This window comes from Mytilus edulis, chromosome 1 (genome assembly GCF_963676685.1).
Source record: "Mytilus edulis chromosome 1, xbMytEdul2.2, whole genome shotgun sequence".
NCBI lineage: Eukaryota > Metazoa > Mollusca > Bivalvia > Mytilida > Mytilidae > Mytilus > Mytilus edulis.
This window is the reverse complement of record NC_092344.1, coordinates 45691962-45718920: the sequence shown is the minus strand read 5'-3', so window position 1 is coordinate 45718920 and position 26959 is coordinate 45691962. Positions and strand designations below refer to the sequence as shown.

Here is a 26959-nt window from a genome sequence, read left to right as displayed (position 1 = left end):
CGATCAATAAGGTAACGTAGTGAAATGTAGGTTTGTCGATTGGAGACAACTCTCTATCCAAGTCGCAATTTATAAAAGTAACCCATTATTGGTCAAAGTACGGTCGTCAACACGGAGCATTGGCTCACACCGAACAGCAAGCTATAAAGGGCCCCAAAATGACTAGTGTAAAGCCATTCAAACGGGAAGACCAACGATCTAATCTATATTAAAAACGAAAAACAGTTATAAAACACACCAACAAACGACAACTACTGAACATCAGATTCCTGATTTAGGACAGGTGCAAACAATTGCAGCGGGTTTAAACATTTAAATAGGTATACCAACCTTCATCCTTATTTGGAACAATAGTCTAACATCACGACATTGAAGCCCATATAAAACATATAACTCTATAACATCAAAATAATTAAACATATGTAAAGACGCTACTCGTAGCTATATAGGCTTTTTTTTTTTATTTAGTATAAATATTCTACTACATAACTTGCATGTAGACAGGTTATACGCTACATTCCCATTGTAAGTTTTCCGTTCTATATCTGTTTTCTCTCTGACTGATGCGGTATATTTCATGAATCAATATCCATGCTCCCGAACATTCCGAAATACCTTTATAATAATCAATGTCAAATATTAATGTCAGTATTGTCAACAAATAGTATTTTGATAAAAATGTATAAATATTTAATTAAATGTATCGTAGTTTTGTGCCGTCAGACATATTCTTATATTTAGATATAAGGAAATCAATTAATTATTTATAAATTTATTTCATTCCTTTGTTTTATCCTTTTCCATGTTACTGACCATATGTTGGAATATTCAAATGTGTTAATTTGTACATATATACACCTAAGTTAATAATAAGTGTATTAGTAGATCCAAATAACGCAGTAATTAGATTTTCAATCAATCTTAGAATTTACACACTTGTAAAGATACTATTTATTTATGAGCTATCCACCTTATAATGAAACAAAAGACCATCCATCAACAATTGATTTTAATTAATTAATCTGGGGGATAAAAAATAACATGGAATTGAAATCGGACTCCCCCACAAATAAGAAACTGGTGATTGATAATTAGTCTTGCTTTAAGGATGTTCATATTATTATTCTTTACAGGATCTATTAAGCTGTAAATGATTTGTACGTGCTTCTACAATTACTTAATTCAAGTAGCAATACACATCTTACTGAGCTGATATTGATGGTCGTCTTTTGGTAAGTAGATTATTGTATTCTCCATTTTTCCTCTTGTATGTATAGTTTCAGTTATTTTCTTTACTTATTAGATAACCCCGTCGAGAGTGAGGTCTTAATTCATGTTAAAATATCAAGTTTAGAACGATCCTCCTCCAATTTGTCTTAAACAATTGTCTTAATTCTTTTTACCTTTTGACTGAACAAGACAACGAGGAATCTCGAGAGAAAAAGACAATGAAATAAGTACTTGGTCGACGATCGTCCATTAATTAAAGCGATAGCTTTTGTGACTTCGATTATCGGAAATCGATGACCACCAATCTAAGAGTTTTCATCTTGTAATATTAAGTAACAATTTCTGACTTCTGCGATCAAGAGAAGTGATAATGAATCAATGTGAGATATTATTGAACTTATTTTACAATCAAATTCTTAATTAGAAATTAATATTACAATGAAAATTATGAATTATGGCCATTTATCATCAATATTTGGTTTACGATTTCAATAGTTAAATGTGAAGTCGTGATTAATTTCATTAATTATTAATGGAAGCTTTACCTGTATGTAGGAACTACAATATTGAACATGTGAAAAAGCAACATGGCGGTCGATGAATATTCGATAAATAAAACATTTGTATCTAACAATGAACTTTTTAGCAAATGATATTATATTGATTTTGCATGCAGTTGACTATTCTTGTTTTGGAAAAGAAGAATAAGTAATGTCGTAATGGTTTACAACGTTATAATAGTTAATCAAACAGATTCTATTGACATTGCCGTTTTGTAATGATATTACTGATAGTCCTCGGCTGCGCATGTCAAATTTTAATGAACAGATCAATTCCCAAACAACTCGACAAAGATGGCTTGAGAATTCCAAGCAGAAAATCAATAGAATTCTAAAGTCTGATAGGATTTGGACATAGAAAACCAATTTCTGCAGAAAATATTAGTTGATGCCATTTTCAGACGATGTTGTGTTTAAATGGTGGTTTATGTGGTTATTCGCGCTTGTCTCGTTTAAAATTGGATCATTATATTAAATAGGAAAATGTTATAATTTCAAAATTCTTTCAAATAATCATTATGTTTGAAATAGTAGTTTATAATTATGATTATTGTGTGTTTAGCTGAATATGGGTTGGAATAGTTTATTTCATTCGGAAAATTACAACAATCAGCAGACGTTCCGACCATACATGAATTCCGAGTAAAGAATATTTATACTCTAATTGTTATATTTTCAATCAAATTTTGTTCTTTCATCTCAAATGTCAGTGTCATGTGTTCTCAGTGTTTACGTTTTGGGATTTGTTACAACAAACCTATGGATAATATCACTCGCGTGCAATATCTTGGTCTTCCTTTCGGAATACCTCGTCCTTAGCTTAACCTCTCTTCAGGTGACAGTATTATTAATTTGTGTTATAATATGGTATATTTCAACTCCTACATTCCTTATTTCTGACAAAATAATGGGAAATGAAACTAGCAGTATACCGTCGGATGTTACAACGCCAACATCCGATATTCAAGAATCGGTTGTTTCATTTGGATCTAAAAGACGGGCTTCCGTGTCGTCCACCAGACTTCCATCCCCAGTGGAACCACCTGAACCGGATCTTAGTAACCTAACAGAAGAGGAAATATCTCAAATACGGACAGTGATAGGCAGAGCAAAGGAAATGCAAAAAGCTGAAGAAAAACGAATCAGGTTAGTTATACCCTTTTTTGTTTATTTATTATTTTTTGGGGGAAGTATAAAAACGTATCCTCGACCGAGCAGACTTAAGTCTGTTACACAATGACTGGTGTATGTACAATGTCACGGTCCCTAATATACGTTAAAAACCTTGCAAATACTATTTGAAAGATGCATATGAGTGAACTCATGTCAGAATGTTTAGCCTTTTATATCTCTTCCAACTCAATCTTTAGAGCATACCTATTGTATGGTTAATATTGAAGTTATCCTCGTCCTGAAAATGCATGATTTATTTGCCACTGGACGCTAGTATATAACATTCAACCAATTCATTTATTTGACCTAAAGCAAAAATTTGCCTGCTTATACACTTAAGTTCATATTAAGTTGATGAGCAATTTTTGAACATAGATCTTTGATATCAGAACGTGTGCCCAAATGTAAATACACTCGACCTCGGATGAGTCTAACCTCGGATGAGTCGAATACTTTCGTCTGGTTCCTTCGACCTCGACACAACAAGGTTCAACTGTAGTAGGTCTTTTGGATTCCTGTCAGTCCTCGTTTTGCTGTTACAATTGCCAAAGATGGAACTAATATCTGGTGAAGGACAATATACGTGTATAAAAATGTAAAAGTAGAGTGTACGAAAAAAGTGCTTAAGAGATTTACAACAATTCAGCTTGACAAAAGTTTTACACACAATTTACAAATCTGACATCCTTTTTTTAAAATACAATTTATGGCTATTCATGTTATCCCTTTGTAAGTAACAGCATATACATACATGCAAAATACATGCATGCACTGCTTTTTACTTATTCAACGCCATCAGCGTGGTTGCACATGTAGAGATACTTTAACATGTTTAATGACAAAGGTCTGAAAGTGATGCATATGGCATTCGATTGATGTGCTGAATACAACCAAGTGCACCTAAAGCCGAAATAAAATATAAGAACATTTCAGTGTTGTAGTGACTGATTGATTAATATTCGCGTAATGTTCAGCGCAATTAGCAAGGACATCTAGTCACCTTATGCGACCTTCAGCATATAATAATTTCCTTCATATAGTGTAAAAATATAGATTTCCATCTGATAATGATTAACCTTTTGAAATCCAACAATTTATAGCAGATTTCTGACTTTCGCCCTTTAGCTTTTTTTTGAAAAGATTAATCATATATTTTAAAATGACATAACATATACGTAAATCGTCGCACATAAACAAATTAGAAACACGAAATTAAAATTGAATGTCTTTCTTCATACATATTGCCCAACTGACTTTCAGGGTGTTATGCCATTGATTGTTTTCTCTGTGGAATACTTCTGTCTGCACGTCTTCAATGCTTTGAAATGAATATTCAGACAAACACATAAACATACGCCCCTTGTTAGATTTGGTAATATACAAACAGGCAGAATTGATAAGTTGGGATACAAAAGTAATTTAAGTTTTGATTGTTTACGTAATTTCTAACAATGATCTGATTATTGATTTTGTATCTTTCTATTTGCATCCAATATTACTTTCGATTATTCCATATGTTTCTAATTGATACTTGGTAGAACTATTCTGACATATATATTACATTATCATATAGCAATATTATTCACGTGTAGTCGAATCGAAGTACAGTCTAGTCTAGATTGTAAAACACACTTTTTAAATATGTGTGCTTGATTCTTTTAGTTTTCTCGTTTGAAATGTTTTACATTGTCATTTCGGGGCCTTTTATAGCTGACTATGCGGTGTGGACGTTGGTCATTGTTGAAGGCCGTACGGTGACCTATAGTTGTTAATTTCTGTGCAATTTTGGTCTCTTGTGGAGAGTTGTCTCATTGGCAATCATACCACATCTTCTTTTTTTTATATTGAAGTTTAATTTCGAGTTGAATTACTCACTGGATAAATGATGCCCCCACTGTAAGAATATGGTGAACAGAGAGTTTAAAAGCAATAGATCTTGAAACGCATCACATGGTATAGCATGCACATATTTGGTTTATAAGTTATCACGTAGAAAACTTATTACATACGGGATATATCATCCCAATTTTAAGAGTGATGTCGTTTATAGAACTAGTACTTTTAGATAATCGCAAACCATATGGTATAGGATACACATATATCTGGGTTTGTAAGTATGGCTACAACAAAGAACTTGTTTCAAACGAAAAATCAAATCCTAGATTTAATGATGAATCTTGGTGATGGTTTATAGAACTAGTAAGTTTAGATCCGATCATTAGAAAAAAGACTAAAAGGTTACCAATCTAACACAATAATAATATTTTTTTACGGTCCTACATCCTGTCCATACTTACATTTTGGCATTTCAGAAAGTCAATTTTTCCTGAACTGTTAATGACGTCTTTAAGCCAAATTTAATGAATGAATACCGTCTAATTTATTTTGGTCCGCGATTCATGTTTTATTCATTAGACAGTTTTAATAAGCTCACAAGTTCAGTGACTGCGGTTACTTTTAGATCCTTTTTTTGTGTCTTTAGTTTCAGTCTGATTTATTTTGGTCTGCGATTCCTGATTTATTTATTAGACAGTTTCAATAAGCTCATAAGTTCAGTGACTGCGATTACTTTTAGATCATTTATTATGTTTTTAGTTTCAGCTTTTGTTGGTTTTTTTTGTGCTGATGAATCATACCCTTTCAAATTGATTTTTATAGTTTTTTCTTATGTTGTGCTTTTACACGACTATCCCTGGTTGGGGGATAGTTAAGCTCTCCCATTTTTACATTTTGAACACAGACACATTCTGTATTATTTTTTTATCATTTTTTCTAATTTGAAGAAATAATTGTCACATACACTGTAGTTGTTAGTTTGAATTACTTGGTCACATTAATTTTTTTTAGAAAGCTTTTGTGGTTGAAGTAGGTTTAATAAAATCAAGCGATCTAATAATAAAACGTCACTTGAATGTCACTGGAGAAAATAAAATCCGTTTCACAGCAAATGCAAAGGACGGTTATTGAAAGTGTTGAAAGCTTTCAGCAGATGAAATAGCGTTCTTTCTTAGATGTGTAAAATAGTTCCATATACTGTTGTACTAATAAACTGATACAATATAAGTTATCAATAAGCGTCTCTCATGTTCCTGCTTCTATTTTGAGCAAACGGTAATATTAAAATAACCGTTTTCTCACACTTCATTTTTTGCGGTCCGCGTTTTAACGATGATAAGTTTAGACTAAAAGTTAAATAAACATCGGGCCACTTCCACTTGTATGTTTGTCCATCTGATGAGTTAATCCTTTTTCAACTGATTTTTATAGTTCGTTCTTATGTTGTACTGTAATACTACTGTCCCAGGTTAGGGGGAGGGTTGGGATCCCGCTAACATGTTTAACCCCGCCACATTATTTATGTATGTGCCTGTCCGAAGTCAGGAGCCTGCAATTTAGTGGTTGTCGTTTGTTTATGTGTTACATATTTGTTTTTCGTTCATTTTTTTTACATAAATAAGGCCGTTAGTTTTCTCGTTTGAATTGTTTTACATTGTCTTATCGGGGCCTTTTATAGCTGACTATATGGTATGGGCTTTGCTCTTTGTTGAAGACCGTACGGTGACCTATAGTTGTTAATGTCCGTGTCATTTTGGTCTTTTGTGGATAGTTGTCTCATTGGCAATCATACCACATCTTCTTTTTTATATGTTAAGCAGGATCTGATTACCCTTCGGGAGCGCTTAAAATCAACCCAGGTTTTTGTTAGTTTTGTTTAGCACTGTCTACAGTGTTTTGTTGATCCATAGTTGTCTAATCTTTCTTCGAATTTTGAAATTGATTGTTCCTTTGTGTCCATATGTCTCCGTTTAAAGTCAATGCTTATTCTGCAGAACAAACACCATGTTTTTATAATGTCGGGAAATGCAATATATTGTATATGCTATAAACAACAGAAATTTTTGCGAGTCTCGTTTTTCTGTCCGTCTCTAAAGCTAGGTCTTTTACGTTTGTCTCTTTAGACTAAGAACTTTATCATATATCTTCCAAGGTACGGCATCATTCGACAAACGAAGGCTGAATTGAAAGACCTAAAAATGCAGAACTTATTGAAATTCAATAGCCTCTTGCTTTATTTTCAAATTTCAAATTAATAATGACAGACTTTTGCTGAGAAATCTATCAGAAATATTCATTCGACATATTATTGAAATGTAAAAATCTTACATTGTTCTTTGCATGTGTTGAAAACCTTCACATTCATACATATCAGAGACACTCTTTACGCCAAATTGATGCAGTTCCTGAAAAAAAATGAGATAAATAGTGGAATTGTTGAGACTAGATTTTGTCATAGGGGAACAATATTAAAGTGGAACTAACATCATTAATCTCACTTTTATAAAGATTAATGTCAAATTTGAAATAAATGAAATTGGAAATTTTATCACGCAATGATATAGAATAACGAAGAGTAGATAATTCCCATAATCCTTCGAAAAGGAGTGAAAAAAGCCAACAAAAAACAAACAAACGAACAAACAAGAAAATGTAAACCAACGAGTCTTGACTCGGTGTCATATATATATATAGTGTTTTGACCTCCCCATAAGTAGTAAGCAGAATTTAAAGGGCGTAGCATGGCTTGCATATCCTTAATACGTTCTTTAACACTAATGAAAAAGAGAAATATAGTGACATATCATGCCTTAAACATGTTGAATGAAAATGAAAAAAGTGGATGTAATGTTTCCTCCGTTTAATATAAAGCTATTGGACTGCAATAAAAGAGAAAACACATTTCTGACGTCTTGATCAAAACATTTAAGGCACGGATTGAAACCTGACACTTTAATTTCAACTGCAACTGAATGACAAACGTGCAAGTAATCAAACAGAAAATACCAATTTGATTGCATTGATATTTAGTATGGATCAATGGAAATTTAAGTTTCGAGTTTGTGTGGGCTTTAAATGATAAATGAAGTAGTTAAAAACCATATATGTAAATATATACATGATCGGTATTAAACACTTAATTCACTATACTATTTCTATTTAGACATTAAATTTTGTCTGTGATGATTTCATTAAAATATAAAAAAATCTACATTCTAATACCAATGGGCGATTATACAACAGCTCCAAGATAAATCACGAACCGAGTAGCATAGGGGATAAGTTAAAAAAAGATATCCTTTATGTTCTGCAATTAAACGATATTATACAAGTTTAGTTTAAATGTTTTTGCTAACCTACACAGACTTTTACCTGCAAGGAGCAGCACGATAGGTGCAAATAGTGGAGCAGAACATTACTGTTCGTTCAGATCACCAAAGATCACCTCGGTTTTCGGGTTGCTTCGTGTTGTTCCGTCTTTAGTTGTCTGTTTAGTTTTTATAGACGGTTGTTTCTCCTTTAGACGCTTTTGTTTTTGGTCATGATATTGTCCACATATGATTTCTTTAGTGTCACCGAGGTATCTGTCTCTTATGTTATTATCCGTGTGAATGAATACAATTAGGAATTGGGTGTTTTGCACGTAGTTCATTTCACTACAAAAGTTTGAAAATTAGTTATTATTTAAATTTATTACAAATATGATAGATTTTGCCAAATAAAACAAAACACAAATGAAAAAAAAAAAAAAATCACCAAAAAGAGGTCAACAAGGCTCAGCATACGGAGTTTTAATGCGGTCATCAGGTATTATTTTATTCATAGAAATTGTTTTTTTTTGTTAAATACAAAAAGTATGATTTATTTTTGGAAAACATTATTAATCTGACAAGTACCACCTAATGCGAAAATAACGTACTAAGATATAAATTATGACCATAAAAATCAGAAAGTTTTGCTATTTTTCGAGCTCGCAAGCCAAATTACAATTTTGGAATGGTACGTGTTTAAAAAAATGTATATTTAATTTTAAAAAATGTACCTTGTCTTATCAATCCATTGACAACTCAACTTTATATATAATTTCTACTGACTATATTTTCTTTTCCTGATAACTCTTTCTACGTAATAACGGTATAAATCATTGATATTCATATTACCGTTTGCTTTAGAAGTCCAATAAATGATTGTACTAACTGTTTTACGAATGATTTACACAAAGGCAAGCAATATCACAGATTTTCCATTGATTTTTCTCCAGTTCCATGGTTATTTAACCAGTGTTCTTTCTCGCCTATATCACGCAAATCAAGTTATATTGTTTAACCGCTTGCGTACATTACGAACGATTATTACAGCTTTTGTTTGAATTATAGAAAATATCATCACCGACCTTGACCTTGTCTTTGCGAACATGTTAATATTCAGCCATGTTCGGTCTGAGGAAAATGCACCTTAAATCAGATACCTTATAAAGGTTTCTGCATGTTAAAGACCAACAGCAACAACTCTTTGATGGGTTGTGTTCGGTTTGTTTCATGATAAAATTGCTCTCTTAATCCAACATATCCGCGTTATGAAATTGTTCGGCTTATTTACACCTTCACCCCGACAGATCATGTTCTAATCCTTGATATGCATTGAAAATTTGTCCCTGGCCTTTATTTAAACTAGTCTAAGAATTTACGAATCCTTCCATTTTCTTATGCTGAAAAAATACAAACAGTTTTGCTTACACATTTGTATGGAGGGATTTCTAAGTTCGAAAGAGAAATATTTGTTTTGCTTTTCCTCACCTTGAAATATCTATGAGTCGCATGTTCTTCATTAAGCCGCGAAAAGTAGCATTCAGATCGAATCGCATGCAAGGACGTAAGTGTTCCGCATACCGGTATTCATTGCAATTAAGCGAATGTCATTCATATAGAATATTACGTAAATACAAACGTTTAGCAAAAGAAAAAAAGATTGATTAATAGTTGCTTTACAAAGATGCTTCATACTGATTCAATTATTTTCACAGGACAGCAACGATCACGCAGTGTATGAAATAATACAGAAGGTCATGATTGCATGTACTTTGACCATAAAGAAACATAAGTTCCTAAATTGTATACCTTTTTACAGGAAAATATAGAGAAAAAGTTGATTTGATCAAAATTAAACACGCGATTGTATAAAAATGACATTAGTTTGTGCTTCCATTGTCAGGTTTCATTGAAACCGGAAGTTTATTTCAAACATGTTAAATATGAGCGAACGGCGTTCAGCTAGTCTTTAGATATCATTTGATTACTATATTCTATACAAATAGTCCTTCTTACTTTACAAACTTTAAAAAGCAGACTCAAAACATTTTGTAGTATTTTTTTTTTATCGAATTTTGAAATATATATTCATTGCTAGGACATTATTCATATATCGGAACGTTAAGTAAAGCCGATAAGGCTATCTTCTTTTCATTCGACATATAAAACTCACATTTTAAGTCTGCTCTTACGAATATAGAAACTTGTCTACAAGACGAAGGATAAATTTGGTGTCTACAGGAAAGTCGACTGTTTGTTGAAAATTGGTGCACCAAACGAGCATGAAATTGACGACTGAGATAACTTTTGATTTGTCAAACTTTAAAAATCTTGCCGCCTTATACATTACGCCTCTGGCGTATTAAATTATAAACCTTTACAGCCGATTGCATTGAGTGTGTAGGCAAAGGTAGTATCATTGTTTAGCTTGCTTGCTAGCTGAACCGTGAAGTTATAAGGTTATGTAAACTACCCTCCTTTAGGAGTGGACTAGTCCGATAGATAACCACACTATCTGTCTGTAGGACTATGCTACTTCGAAAGGAGGGTACTATACCTTACCTAATAATGACTTCACGGTTCAGCTAGCAAGCACACTTACCAAAGATATTACCTTTGCCTACACACTCAATGCAATCGGCTGTATATGATAAAACATCAAACTTGGTACTTTATTGAGTCGCCTCCTTTATACGATTTTGCTTTTATATATATTTTTCTATTCATGTAACATCTATTCAAATGAATTGTTACTTAAAGCTCAATTAGAGCTCTGAAGCTCAATAAAATCTTATAATCAAATATTCTTCTGCTATCCATTTTAATTTCGATTGAACAATTTGATGTGACAAGTTTATTTACTTATAATTTCAATGAAGCGAACTAACGATTGGCTCACTATAATTTAGTAATCTTAAGAAATCGTTCGATAATCTGATTATCATGAAACATAAAATGGAATAATTTGATTGTTTCTATGCATATTGGCAAATTTTATGACATTGATCGGTTTAAATTTGAAATGAAACATTTTAATGACTTGGACACGCTACTTTTAAACCAGACGACTTTCCCAATAATTTCATAAATGGTGGAACAAACATTTAACTTTGATATTCAATTGTTTGATCTTTGATTTAGTCAATGACCTGGATTCCTGTCATGTCTTTGTCTAGCATTAACGTAGTTTACCTTGATGCAAATGCTGAAGACTGCATTACAAAGATTAAATTGTCTCGTCGAGTACAACACATGCCTTCCCTGTTGCCCTGAAGTATATAATTTCGATGTAATATCTTCGATTCAACTGTTGTAGATTTTCGTTTAAATAACTTTATATGAATGGTTCAAATAATTGTCTTTTTACAATTAACATGGTTTTTCAAGTATACATTATGTTTGCAACCTTGAGTGTTTGACCCCTTTTAGCGTCAATCTAAACTGTTGGTTTACATTTTGATTTTGATATTGATTTTTAATGTATCTTCATTAATATTTCACTCAATGTTGATTTCAATTTGTAGAATATTTACCAAAGTCATATACCGTTTAATATCCACAAATATCTTTCAAAATTTGTTATCATGTGTATGTTTATTTTTCTGTAGAGTTTTGTTAGCTTCCGTCAAAAGTGTATTCATATGTGCCTGAGCTACTTATTTATGTTTGACAAATAACATTAGATAGCTAAAGTATATACCATCCGTGTTTCAGATTTCAGTATAAAAAGATTATATATTCGAGCACGAATTTACAGTCAATAGTATATATGTAGGTGGTCTTTTTGTGGAAAGACCATTACTATATTGTGCTTTTATCAATTTTGACCACCTTTTACATGCTAATCATATTTAATTATTATTTACAGAACCCACTTACATTTTAGAAGCTATTTAATATGCTAATTTTAAATTTTCAAAATTTAAGTGTTCACATAATGGAAATGTCAACTAGAGATGAAGTTGATATTTATGTTGGCGTCAGTTAGCGTCAGTTACATACATAATTATTTTGAATAACTGTAAATGGTGATTACTTTTCATTTGAAATTGTTTGGTACAATTTGTTTTTGTAGTATATTGATAGCCTTTGAAATTAGTTAATTTTGAAGCAATTATTAGTTTTGAAAAATGAGTGGTTTAGATTTTGTGGAATACTAATTACAACATCGGCTTAGAAAAACGATGAAGAGACAAATAAATTACAGTCCACAAAACATCTCACAAACAATAAATTGAGCACCCTCCGCCAAAAAAAACCAGAAGTGTATGCAGGTGCTCCGGAAAAGTATGAAGTTCCTGCTCAACAAGTTACTCATACATGTAACAAGTAATGCCGACGTCACACATTGGCGTGTAGACCGGCGTGGACCAAACGTATAGAGAAAATAGACAAAGTCGGTATACGTTATATGCACGCCAAAGGAACAATAATCAATCGTTAAATGCGCGTTGCATAAGTTTGAAGTACGTCAAAATACAAAGGTATACGCTTGGTGAACGCTACAGCTCGAGGAAATTTTTATGCAGCATAAAAATATTCATCCAGCTCAAGCGTGTGTCTAGCGTATACCTGTACGCTACACGCACATTATACATACGCTACAAGCGCGTTTAACGCGCTACAGATAAGTTTGAGCATGTTTAGGGTATACGTTGTATACACTTTGAGATCGTTCGACTTCGACTAAAACGTATGCGGGTGTGTTTGTAATTTTTTCCCTTCGTATCGTGCATTCCATCTACGTTAGGCAAACGCCAGGCATACGTAACCATACGTTTCTTAAACGCCCGATAAATGCTTAGGTACGCTTCTCGTACGCCCAATACACGCTTAAAGCTCGTTTTACAGATATGATTGACAGGTTGAATGCATCCAACATTACTAGCGTATTGGCAGCGTACATGATTTTTTAACACGCCCGGTGTACGTCGGAGCTATACGCTGATGTGTGACGCCGGTATAACATCCGGTAATACGTCGCATTCGATGATCACATACTAGTGGAATTAGGACGGTATGGTGGCCTTGACATTTTGAACACATGCAATGGCTATTAATAAAAAAAAAAAGATTTGATCATAACGGGGGCATCTACTTTGCTGTATTTTCACGAATACTATCGTTCTGATATTTGAATACAAATTGAAAACAAACAAAGTATGATGCTCAAAAACACATTTTACGTATGCCCTACCTAAATGTACATTATTCGCAACAAAAAAACCCGAAAAACTTGTCCTGCTGGCAGGTTACGTTATCTTAGCCATCTGTACACGATTCAATGGCTGCTTTTGTAACAATGTGCGTTGAATGATCTTGAATGCAAATTTAAATTACCAAACTTTTATGCTGTTTTATGTGTGCAATAAAATTCGTAAAAATGATTATAACAGTATATAAATAAGACAGTCACAATGTGATTACGTGATTTTTAAGTATTTTATTTTATTCTTTTACTCCAAAGACATGTTTTTTTTTAATTTTTGCATGTTTTTAATTTCTATCATACTTATGAAAAGTACGTCATCTTTTAAGAAAGGTATCATTGTTATTATTCTAATTTCTTTTTTCCATGTGGTAATTTGCTGCGATACTCTACTGTATAAGCATCTAATATACCTACGAAATAATAATAGAATTTTCGATTTTCAAACGTCTAGATATCGAAGTTCTTTAATTTACTGCATTTACATGCTGAAACGTGCAATTTGTGAATATTTTATGTTCGTATTAACCTATTAATTTTCCCTTGAGAGTTCCGCTCAGGATGGTTTCGTCGGCAGGCGGAAGTTAAGTTTTAATGCATTGATCTTGCTTCTTGCACTGTAACGCAATTAGTGCTGGTCTTAAAACATATACGTCAACAAGGCCATATATCGTCTCTGTCTTTCCGCAATATATAATTACGCAGCGATAAAATAGTCTCTATTACCTCAAATTATATCAGTTAAAATGGATAAGAAAGAGACAAAAGGCGTTCTTATGATCAACTTTCCATAGTACTGGTCGTATATATCTTTCTTGTGATATAGGTATCTTCATTTCTGTAAAACCATCCTTAGTTATTTTGTATTAATTGAGTCTTTGACGAGATATGTGATTTAGAAGAATTACAGAGTTATAATAGAAAAAAAGGAGACATGTTCTTTAGAAACAATCGAATATACTGGTTGTTGCTTATTGCAGCTATGATGTGCCGTCATAGGCAGTATTTAAACAGGCATTGTGTGACTTTAAAAAAGTCATCATATAAGCGAAAATATTGATTCATTTTTAAAGTATAGAATTCGAATCAATTTCGTCAGCAAACATTCTGTGAACAGAGTAATTAGAAAAATGATATATACTAGTTCAATGGACACATACAGCTTTTATATAGATATAGGAAGATGTGGTGTGAGTGCCAATGAGACAACTCTCCATACAAATAACAATTTAAAAAGTAAACCATTATAGGTTAAAGTACGGCCTTCAACACGGAGCCTTGGCTCACACCGAACAACAAGCTATAAAGGGCCCCAAAATTACTAGTGTAAAACCATTCAAACGGGAAAACCAACGGTCTAATCTATATAAACAAAACGAGAAACGAGAAACACGTATATATTACATAAACAAACGACAACTACTGTACATTTAGTTTATTTAATAATCACAAACGACTTTTTTTATAAGGTGAATTGGCGGCAGTTAGCTAAAGACCAGTTGTAGATGTGCTAGTGAGAGTCAATGTCTTTAGCTTAAAATTTGTTTCCTGTTTTCTCTTTTTGTTCTTTTCTTTTGTTTTTTTTTGTTGCTTTTTTGTTTTGTATTTTCAATGTTATAAAAAAGCATATTTTTCAAGAGGTTTTTGGTTCCAAACACTTTATACACATCTATGTATTAGTGAGTCTCCTAATTGAATTTATATCGAAAACAGACAATACCGAACTGCCAAAGAAACATTTGTCACTGAAGCTCGATTAATGTTTGTCTGAATACAAATTACATCCTTGTAGGTTAACTATGATTTAAAGACGCAAAATCGATGTTTTAACGCATACATTTTATTTTCGTTGCATAAAATAAATGAAACAAAAATTCTGTTAGCGCTGCATTTTTCAAAGTTTAAATGTTCCTGTTAAATTCGGTTTTGCTTGGTTCTTTTTGTTTACCTGTTTTTCTTTTTTTAAATCATTTGGTATTTGATTATATTTACCAAATATATAATTGCCGAAGCTATACAATCAAGGATAAATAAACTCCACGCTTTATTCTAACGCTTTCATATTTAAAACATTTCAATTTTGATGCAATTCAATTATTTTAGAGGTTACATTAGATTAGAAACATATATCCATCAACATCTATTAGTTCTTAGAATTATATTTATCGTAACATTCTTGAATAAAAGTAGGTGGCGTTGCATTTCTCAAAATATTCTATCAAATTTACCACCAATCTTCTGACATGTCTAAATCACGGTACAGACGCATAAGTTTTAAGCATTCCAATCGATTTTCTGAACTTGGTAATAATCAAAACCTAGTTTTCTGTTGCTTTAATTTCATTACGGTTTTTTAAAGTCTTCCGACTAGACAAAAATAATGTTTCATCGTATTTTATAGATTTAATTAGCTGTCTGCTGCTACTTGTGTTTTAAATTGAGTTATAATGCCTTCAAAATTTGTTATACGGACTAAGATTGCTTATAAAAAACGAACTTACGAAACGAAAAAAAATTATTCAAAATTTTGATTTGATTTATATTTGACTGAAAGTAGCATATTATGTTAAAGAATTGGTATCATTGTTCTTTTTTTAAATTCAGAGGCTTTCGGGAAAGTAATTGTGTTCTAGATTACGAATACTTATGTAACTCGTACATTATGTTGCTTACTGGACTTTGAAATCTCATTTGCTTCACAGTTTGAAAATGTCATATTCTGTTTTTTGTGCAAGAAACATCTTTCTTCTCTATTTGCTCGCTTAACTTGATATATTTATGTACACTGAACTGATATATAAAGGAATATACCAGATAGAAAATCCTCAAGCCAACCAATTAACAAGTTGAGTACGGTCGTGTTTTGAATAATTAATTATTCCTTTCTAAAAGTGCATTACCAGTGGTATTAATTCAATTTGATCTATTAGTTAAAGGGAAACTTCGCAAAAAAATCAAAAATTGATATTATGTTCATTCTGTATAAAAATGCTCAAATTCATAGATATTAAAGTTTTATTCCGCTAGATAAGCGATCACCATCGATTTTAAATTTAGAGTATCAATTCTCTGCGATCCGCCATTTTGTCTTCTTTCCCGATTAATAAAAACGATATGTCTATAAACCACAAAGAAACAAAACTACAGTAACCGATGTAGTCGTAATTGCGTGTCGATATCTTGTCAATCGTACGGTTGTTTTATCCGACTAACTAACTTGATACGAAAAATATTGTTACTTTTTTTTTAAATTACTACATGTCTGTTGTTTTTAAGCTGTTGATATTGGAATTAGGTGAAAAGTCAAAGTTGAAATCATAAATAAGTGTTCCGTGAAAATTGTTTTCGAAAATCTAATTTGTTCATAATTCTTTAAAGTAATAAACAAATATATTTTGATCTTCCCTCATCTGATCACCAGCATGGCTAAAGGTATTACTTCCAAAGGTATTGTGAGGGGTGTGAGGTGACACGTCCAGGTATTCAAGCGATTTCCTGTCGGGCTTGCAAGTTCATGCATCGTTTCACTTCTGCAGGTATTGATCAGTGTACACGGCTGATAACAAATAACGTATAACTTTCCATTTTGAACTATCAGATGAATAATATACAACTCTGTCTTACTTGTCATTACTAAACTCATACGTTTGTTTATAAATAACATTTCTAGTGTAAAGAATATAATTCATAAACATATAAATAATACCCAAAAAATAAGATTTGATGAAATTAAAATCTATTTAAATATTTTTTCCAAGGGTGAATTTGGGAAAATGTAATATATAGTCATTGTCAATAGTGAAGGACAGATTGGAACAGACCAGAAATATTGATTTAAAAAAATGTACGCACTTGCCGACGATTCGTTTATACGACTGGATAGAAAGTTACGGAACTATTATAGCGCAATTTAAAATATATACATGTATACATTGAACATAAGAAAAAAACATATATTTTGAATAAATAGGGGTAAAATTGTTGTAAATAGACTAGTCCACGTATGCCAACAGTATGTAATCATCGAATGTCGATAGACTATTGTATACCAGAAGAAGAAGAGAACCAATTTGATTTAAATACAGGTCGATGTATAACTTTTGCTTTGGTTCATTGAAGCTATGGACCTAGTAAAATCACAGATTTATATTTCAATAAGATTGTTCTCGAACAAAGGAAGTAATTCGTCATCACAATTGTTATATATGCCACTGTTTTTTCCGCTTTGGCCCTGTTCGAAGAGCAATATTAAATCTTGATTTATATCGACAGTGTAACGTTTTCAGTATTGCACATGCTGATTTATCCGTATTAGGGCTTATTTGCTAATATCATTTAATATTTTTGTTTATTCTGCACAAAAACAAAGTATGTACCGACATTTTCTAACTGGACGATTCTTAAATTGCTTTTGCGAAAACGTTTCTAAGACACAAAGGGAACAAACAGTATGAGATTTATTCTAAAGGTATAGGAAATTGGTTTGAATTTTTTAATCCGTTTTTCAGAAATTTCAATACCGTGAGTCTTTGTTTTATCAAATTTTATTCGCAAAAAACAAAGTAGTTTTATTGAGAGTGATGCAGGTTGAAATTGTGAAGTTTGAATGTTTCAATGAAGTACTCTTTGATATTAAGTCTTTTAATTCCTATAAAATCTAGAGTAAAATGGTTTTCTCATATTATTTTTTAAACTTCAATAGACGATGTCTTTGATCGCCGCTTGTGAGATCTATATTTCGAAAACTGGTATATTATTATTGTGCATATGTCTATAGTTTTCTTTTGTTTTTTTTAAATATATTTATAATTTAAAAATACATATTTTATTATTTTCTGAATGTAATTGTTTTTAAAGACAGTTTTTTAACGCTAATAATTAACTGTAAAGAATTTATAACGTTTTTTTCATCCCAAGTGCTATCAAGTCTTCATGAAACAATCCTTATTAATGCTCGAGTCAAAATCTTGACCAACAATGTTTGCTTTATTTTTGTTCGGTTTATTGCCCAGTCTGTATTTATATCATATGTTTGTGTTTTCTCAATATTTTCTAATTCATGAATGTATTACTAAGTAAAATCTTTTAGAAAAGGGTCGTAATATTATGCATATCCGTACCCATTACAGAACACATGACTGTGCAGTTCGTAAATCTTCAACTTTAATACCAATTTAACTTAATACATATTTTTTTTTCTTAAAAAATATTACAACAAAATATTAAAAATAATAAATGACGTTTTTATCATTAATATCATATTACAACTATTTAAAAATTCACATACATGAGCTATCATATAGCCCGGATATAAAGTCGGTTCCAAACCGATACCGGTGATTATACCAAATCGTACATCATAAAAATCGCAATTTTTATTGAAACTATTTCAATTTTTTTACATTTTTCTTCAGGAATTATAATATTTTAATGCTTTAAAGGGAAATTAAGGTCCTTTGTGCTCTTATCAAACTTCTTTGAGGTCCTTAGTGCTCCTTTGTGCACAAAGGAGGTCCTTTGCGGTGTTTTTAGAGACCGCTGGACGAACACTAATTATCCCCAGGGAATGTGAATATTTTGCTGGGAAACTTTTGAGTATCAAAGTTTCAAATTAATTTCGGGATTTATTTTCTTTCTTGGTATTCAATAACAGAAAAAAGAATAAATTACTTGTTCGCTAAATAGGGATATTCTTGTCAGATAAAAGACTTTTAGTTATATTTAAAAAAAAAAGGGAAATATGACATTAAATTGGTTCTGTCTTTTTTTTAAACATCGTTAAAAAGATGTTTGTCTAAGGTGAACGCCACAAGAACCCTGCAATACTAGTACGAGAGTATAGCATGTAAACATTCCTTCTCAATAATATGGTTGTATTGGAAATTTTTTCATACAGATTGACAACTCATTGTCCGATATGCATGTAATATTTGCCACATGACGCCCATAGTTCTTTCTACCATCATAATCTTATTCTGTGATATTGCTGTAAACATCGATGGTTCACACCCAAACAAAATGGGAGTAATGGACCTTCAGAGCTTCTCCGTGTTATACACTAGTGAAATATATAGACGAAATTTCTGTATTGAAATGAATCTACATCTCACAAACAGGATTTTCAAATAACGATTGTGAGTAATCACCTTACAAACCAATATAAACGTATGGCAAGATATAACCATGAAGGAATTTAGTTTTTGTCAGACGCAAGAACTCATCACTATATATATCATAAACGTATACGTATATATATGCATATAGTTTCAAATATTAAGAACAAGCGGTCGATGTCGATAGTCTGTTTTCTAACTGTTCAGAGTTAGACATGTCACTTGTTCATTCTTGGAAGCCTTCATATTCCCCGTCTAACGATGGGACCTCTTTCTGATTGTGTTGACTATAAATGCTTGTATGGTAATTCTGTCGTTTATCTGTACAAGCGGTTGCATTTCCTCTCCTTTCCCAACAAACAAACGAACGAAACGCCACTAGGAATTGGAATTGTAATGGCTCTTATACGTCAGGAAACTTACATGTATACTAATAATGATTGTTTCAAAAACAACGATGTATGGACGAACTATTATAAATTCATCAATATCGGTTATGCATGACTAAAATATAACTTTTATTACAACTTCTGTATTACTTATTTGGATTAATGACGGCTATCATGTTCAACATTGCACAAATATTATCATAGAATTTTAAAAAAAATCCTCAAAAATCCTCAAAAGAAATATGCCTTAGCTTAGATAATTGATATTCTTTTCACAAAAAGTTCGTGTAAATGATTGTCAAATGAATTTAATTATGTAAGAATAAAATGTTAAAAAGAAACTAAAAAAAAATCATGCATGTTGTATGTTGTATTTTTTTGTCAATTAAAAACTTTAAAATTGCAATAGTTTTATTAGCATTTAAACACAGCCAGATTTGAATACAAGTTAAGAAATTCCGGTAAAGTCAATGATATCAAACAGATGTACAATGGTATATCAAATTGGGTAATATTGCATTTAGTTTTTATAAAAGATTGAAACTACTATTTTTTGCTTCATATTTGAATCTTTACGCCAATTGCCGCTAAGAAAGTAATCAAAAATTGTTTCCTTTTATTTTTATACACTTTCGGAATTACGAATCTGAATTTTATTTTCAATTAATTTACACAATTTAATTATTGTATCTTTATTCTCATCGTGTATTAAATCTTAGTGTATTAACATCGTGACAGCATACTCTTTCTAATCCTTTCTGTTTATCCTTTCCAAATAACAACATTTATACCTGTGTACGCTTGAACTCACACCTGCGGCTAAATAGCTACAAGGTAAACGAATTGACCTCAAGCCGAGAAATATACAGTGACCTTTACAAAATAATATACACACTCTGCTCACACATTAGTTGCATTGAAATGATTATCAAAACAATAACGGTAAATAGAACTGAAATATTTTCAGTTCAATATCAGTAAAAATGTTCAATAAATATTTTATGAAAAAAATCTCAACAATATTTAATTAAATTTATTCAAAAACATTTACTAGAGATAATTTTATAGGAGTTTAATTCAATCAATACAAAACGGTATATGCATATTCATTTTCGTTCATTCTTATATTGTGGTTCATAACTTCGACCATTCGTCAGCTGTGTGCTTTTAATTACGTATATTGTCGATAAGCTATAAGAGTTAAACAGATTTTATTTTTTCCCAGAATTCAATAAATCGGGCTAATACGTCACGACCCACTCGAGAATTCAACCAAAAAAGTTACAAATACTTGATTTTCTCCGTTATTAGAAGGAATATAAATTTAAAACTTTGCAAATGTGTTTTTTATGTTAAGATGAACATAATTAGATGATAAGTAAAAAATCGCGGAATTTCCCTTTAAGGTAAAGTAACTAGCGATTACTTTTGTGCCTTTTGCGTGTAGAACTTGAATCTCCTCTCGTATATTAGTCCACATACAAAGATTGAAAATCAAGAACATATATCACTGAAAAAAACTAAACGCGAAAACAGGTGGGGGGATATCCAACCATATGTCCCCATTCAAAAGCATTGATCGAAAAAGAAGGATTTCAGACCTTCTGAACCCACTCCCTTTCCTCCACTTGCGGCAAGCAGATTTCTAAATTGAGCATTCAATTCATTTAAAAGAAACGTAGATTGCTTGTAAGATTTTTAGTACTAAACTGTCTTATTTATGACTTTAATTTTGCTGGTCATCATATCGATTCATTTGTCAGATCGTTACGCCTTCGTGTAATTAATGGTATCAATTTTGTGTCCTTATACGATCATAGGTCAAGAGAGAAAAGCCAGACATCTTTTTTGTTTTGTTTTCAAACAATGTATAGAAATCGGTGATGGAATAGATTTCCAGAAATCGATATCCGAAGATACTTATGGGAGTATATTCCATTTAATCGAATTCTGTCACGAATTATTTTCATATCATCACGGATCCTCTCTCAATACGTGAATTGATTATATACAAGAGCTTTATGTTTGCACTATCTTTCATTATCACGAAATGAGCTTTCCTTTTTAATCATTGACAATCCATGTTTAATTCTATCCTACATACAAGTGTTGTTCTTATCATAATAATCCGATATCAGTTTCCTGGAAACATTATTGAATATTTATGGATTAACCTATAAAAGAAGTACGAGAACAAATTATTTGATACGTAAATGACAAACAATTAGCTATTAAAGATATCATGAAGCCTCAATATCGATTGTTTGGTTAGCAGTCGCAGCAGAGACAAAAGATTAAAATATCAAATTTCTTCTTTATTTCAATGAAATAGATCACGCGTGTTCTTTTATATTAAGAAAATTTATGATAACAATTTGCTCTCTTTGTGCATTATTAGACTGATGAGGTGAAATGAAAAAAAAAAACTCAACACAACACATACTATCGATTTCTTGTGAACATCGCTAACAATTTTTTTTGCGTTGAGACTCGTGCACGACAAATGTTTCTGGAATAATCATGACCTTGACATAAACTAGAAGTCCAAAACTATACAACGTGTTAGAGCATAAAACAATAGAAGTCATATGAAACACAAGCAAACATTCTAAGGTCAAATTTGAAAGACGGAATGCAATCTTCATTACATAGATTAAATTGAAAATGGAATATGTCAAAGAGACAACATCCCGATCAAAGAGCAGAACACTGTAAAAGGCAAACAATGAGTCTTCAACACAGCGGGATAATCCGGCACCTGGAACCGGGCTTCAGGTCTATACTTAAAAATAAAGTTATTACATAGAATGCGTTTCATAATCATTTGATAAAGTCATATGCTCTTAAATCTATAAAAAAGACATTTATAAATGAAAACCAAACTAAATATTATTACGTTACACGGTTATCAATGAGTACTAACGGTTTTTCATTCTGTCAATACATATATTTTGACATCAAGATCATGGTTTTCTGTGATTGTTAAAGAGATCTTAACACCACGACCGACACTCGGCTAACCGAGAGATTGGTGGGTTAATCTATATTGAGTATGTGGCTATATCGGCGGTTGGTCTGTTAATCGGGTTGGCTAAAGTCTGTTAATCAGGTGTTATCGAGAAAATCATTGAAAGTTCAGCATGTTTCATTGTATAACATTCTAAATATATGTTCATCATAAAAAGTATTCATGTCTAACAAAACAATTCAATGTACTGAATTCAGTGGTGTAATTATTATTTTTCTAGCTTCGTTGTACGATCTATAAAATGAAAAGGCGGGTTACTCATCAAAAAATTTATACACATTTTACACACATTAAATTTACACAAAATGACACATTGGTTAAATTTACTTGCATTCAATATTTTGAACATCGAAAAAAGAAAGGCATTATGTTTGTTAACCATATTGATATCATTGTGTGAAAAATCTACACGAAAATCTGTATTTTGGTGACATAAATCAATCTTTATTTAAAACCTGGTCTGTTAATGGGTCGGATGTATAAAACTCGGTCTGTTAATTGGTCTGTTAAGAGTCATGAATGGCAATAAAAGTATAATTTTATTGCTATATATGGGGTGTCATTATGAGTAGGCTTAAGACGAGCGGCTAAAATATACGAAAACAACACATGAGCAATGAAACATAACATATACGGAAACAACACATGCAATTGAAAAATGATAGAAATGGTTTCAAAAAGTGTAATATTAAAGTGATATTAATTTCATCCAAGAATGATCGCATATATCATGTTGATTCTGTTTAATTGTCATGAATGACACAAATTTGTCATCTACATTGGTAACCAGTATATAAATCAGAGATAAACGTCGTCATGTAACTAAACATCAATAAGAAACATATATTGGGATGACAAAATATGAAAAATAAAGAAAAAATAATGAGTAAGATAAATTAAATGTAGAAAAAATGACATAGCAATTTAAAGAATACAGAAATAAACAATACCCCCAATGCGGACCCTCATAGTATATACGAGAATCTGGATGGAAACGCAGAATATAGAATAATATATATAAGGACAGTAGAGAGTGATACATTGCTAAAAACGATAGAAAAATAAGACTTGTTTAAGAATACACACATGAAACACCGATGGCTGTTAAAACAGTTACGGATTGCGATGTACTTATATTGGTGACAAATTTTAGAAGTTTATATGCGGACAACAATGGTGGCAGGTTAATGCTATTTTGCGTTTAAGCGCTTTAGCGTTTTCGCCTTACATATTCTATATGGCGAAAAACGCGAAATTGCGAAGTCGAAAACGCGAAACCGATTTCTCGTTTTCGACTTCGCGTTTTCGCGTTTTCGACTTCGCGATTTTGCGTTTTCGCCCTATAGAATATGAAAGGCGAAATCGCGAAAACGCAAAATGGACTTCACCGGCCACCATAGACAACTGTAGTTCTCCTCTGCACTTATGTCGCTTCTTTCCGTTTACTTCTTGGTTTGTAAACAACATATGATTTAGTCAAGAAGAAAAAAACCAATTGGATGATGCTGACGAATTAGGGTTTAACGTCCAGTGACAAATATCATGTTCATATGTGAACGAGAACACGTTATATATGTACCCTGTGTTGTATTAGAAAAACACTTTCAGTCGGAATTGAGAACGTGCTACTTCGAACAGACACAAAAATTAAGGCTGATTGAAAACGTAAATAAAAAATTCATGCATATTCCAGAGGCCAATTAATATCACGCTATATTGAAGTGACACACCCTTCAATAAAATGCAAAGAAAGTTAAAATAAAAATGATCTTTCTAGGATACTGTGGCACCGTATTGTCATTTTTGTTTACTCAGGAATATCTCATTCTTAAATTTTTCAATGGGAAAATATAAAGGTAGCAAAATTATTGTCGTGGCTAAATAACTCTTAACTGACAAAATTTCAATTGTCCAACCCATTTACAGACTTTATTCCCATAATTTTCACTAAAACGTGGCATTATTCACGTTATTTTACAATTATGAAATATTTACTAATGTCAATTTATTTTTTAGAACCACAGTACTATTTTTTGTCCTTTAAATGATATCTAAATTTGTTTGTTTCGCCTTTTATTAAAAAAAATTGCTATGCGTATAAGCATAAATACCACAAACTTTTAGTTTTACTGAAAACTGCGCAGACTAAGAAATGTTTTTACAAGTGCAAAATATTTTATGATAGATATCATTTTGTCAGATACTTTTCTTTTTTTGATTTGGTTCTTATAACATGCCAAAAATCTGTATATTTAATAGAGTTTAACATTAAATTAAGCGTTTTACTCTTAACAGACGTATAACCAACCCGATTAACAGACCAATCAACCATATAGCCGCATACTCAATATAGATTAACCGACCAATCTCTCGATTAGCCGACTGTCGGCCGTGAACACCGTAAATCCATTGCATGTTGGATGTGTACTGATTTATATTTTAGTCTTAGAAACATGTTTTTTTCATCAGTTTTGATGGACTTTGAATTAGCTATATTATCTTATGTTGTGCTTTAACACCACCACTGTCAAAGGTTAAGAGAAGGCTGGGCGACCACAAAAGTTAATTTTCTCGTTTGAATTGTGTTATTTTGGGGCCAATTATAGCTTGATTTGGGGTACGGATTATGCTCATTGTTGAAGGCCGAACGTTAACCTTTAGTTTGTCGTCGTTTGGTCTCTGGTGGAGAGCTAAATCTCATTGGTAATTATTTTCGTATTATATCTATTTCGAATTTTTGTGATGTTTATAATGACAGACCTATTTACACAAATAGAAATATGTGTCAACGAACGTACGAAATGGGTAAATGATTGCTTCAATAACACCGTAGATGTTTGAAGTAGATTTTAGGAATAGTTTTCAATGCAATTTAAACACGAAACGTAAACTAGCTAGCATTATAAAAACGAAGTCGTCGGAAAATAACAATGTAAATATAACGTGCTGTTAGCGATTTCATTTTGTATTGATTCACGGAATCTTTGTACTTTGTGGTACCAGTTGACACAAATTATGTAATTTCTCCAGGTCACAGTGGCACCCATAACAACTATGTTTTGTCAATAACTTGGTTTATATCAGGTTAATTAGTGTAAATGTGTATTCATGTGGTTTTTTGTTTAATTGAACTTTAATCATTCTAATCATTTTCTTGTTCTTTATTTTGTAATTCATTTGATTGTATTGCTCAAATTTTGGGCACCATGATTGGTTAATAAAATTATCTATCATAGCATTGAGAACATTTTTTTTCTTCTGAATCAACATTCCATTTCCTTCTCTTCTCCTCAAATGTGACCTACAAAATTAGACTTATCAGCTGGTTTATACTTTACTTGAACACAACGGTTGCCTCATGGGGAGTAGGATTTGCTTACATACCCAAATCACATGATATCACCTCTCATAAACGATTTGTATGACTAAAGATTAATAAAAGCGACGGGATTGGTGTCCATTTCTTTATGAGAATTTTTTAAAGAATGTTCAATTTTCATTGTCCTTTTATATTTTGTCTTACTGTCTTAATTCATCAAAATTGATCGGTAGCTGTACGTGTAAACATGATGATTATAGTTTCCCCGACAATGTGGGTATTTTTTTACATTGTGCATTTAATGTTTAAAAAAACTTGTACTACTAGTTTAGTCTCCTTGTTCATGTTGTTTTAAAACTAACTTTGTTTGAAACAACACATTATCTTATGTCACTGACAATCAATCTTGAGGCTTCGGCTTTTAATTCTGAGATAGAATTGTTTTATATCCAATTAAACATTATTGCTTAGTTCAATTGTACCACCAAATACCTACTTAAGATTTGCATATATACATTGATTTATTGCCCAGCTTCTTGTCGGAAAGCATCGTCTCTGGGTACTGTTTTATATCTACAATAAAAGTGACACTTGATCGATATTATATATATATGTATATATTTATATAAATCCTTAACAGACATCAGTGAGGGCCCTCATGGGGTTTTTGATTATGTGATTACTTGGCCGTTTTTTTAATGATTATTTGATTATTAAGCCAAATATTTCATGATTATTTGATTACCTAGGACTGTATTTTTAGTTTATGATTATTTGATTACTAAAGATAAGCA

General features: G+C 31.7%; 1 protein-coding gene across 3 annotated transcripts in view; it reads left to right on the top strand.

Annotated features, from left to right (window-relative positions):
- Positions 1-1795: 1795 nt before the first annotated feature.
- LOC139512889 (protein piccolo-like) overlaps positions 1796-26959 on the top strand; it is a 55482-nt gene continuing 30318 nt past the window's right edge. The window contains exon 1 of one of the 3 annotated variants that reach the window (XM_071300848.1): positions 1796-2936. In XM_071300848.1, the coding sequence (XP_071156949.1) occupies positions 2494-2936 (443 nt within the window). In that variant the 5' untranslated portion in view covers positions 1796-2493. The remainder of the gene's footprint in view (positions 2937-26959) is intronic. The other 2 variants (XM_071300856.1, XM_071300839.1) reach the window with 2 other exon arrangements.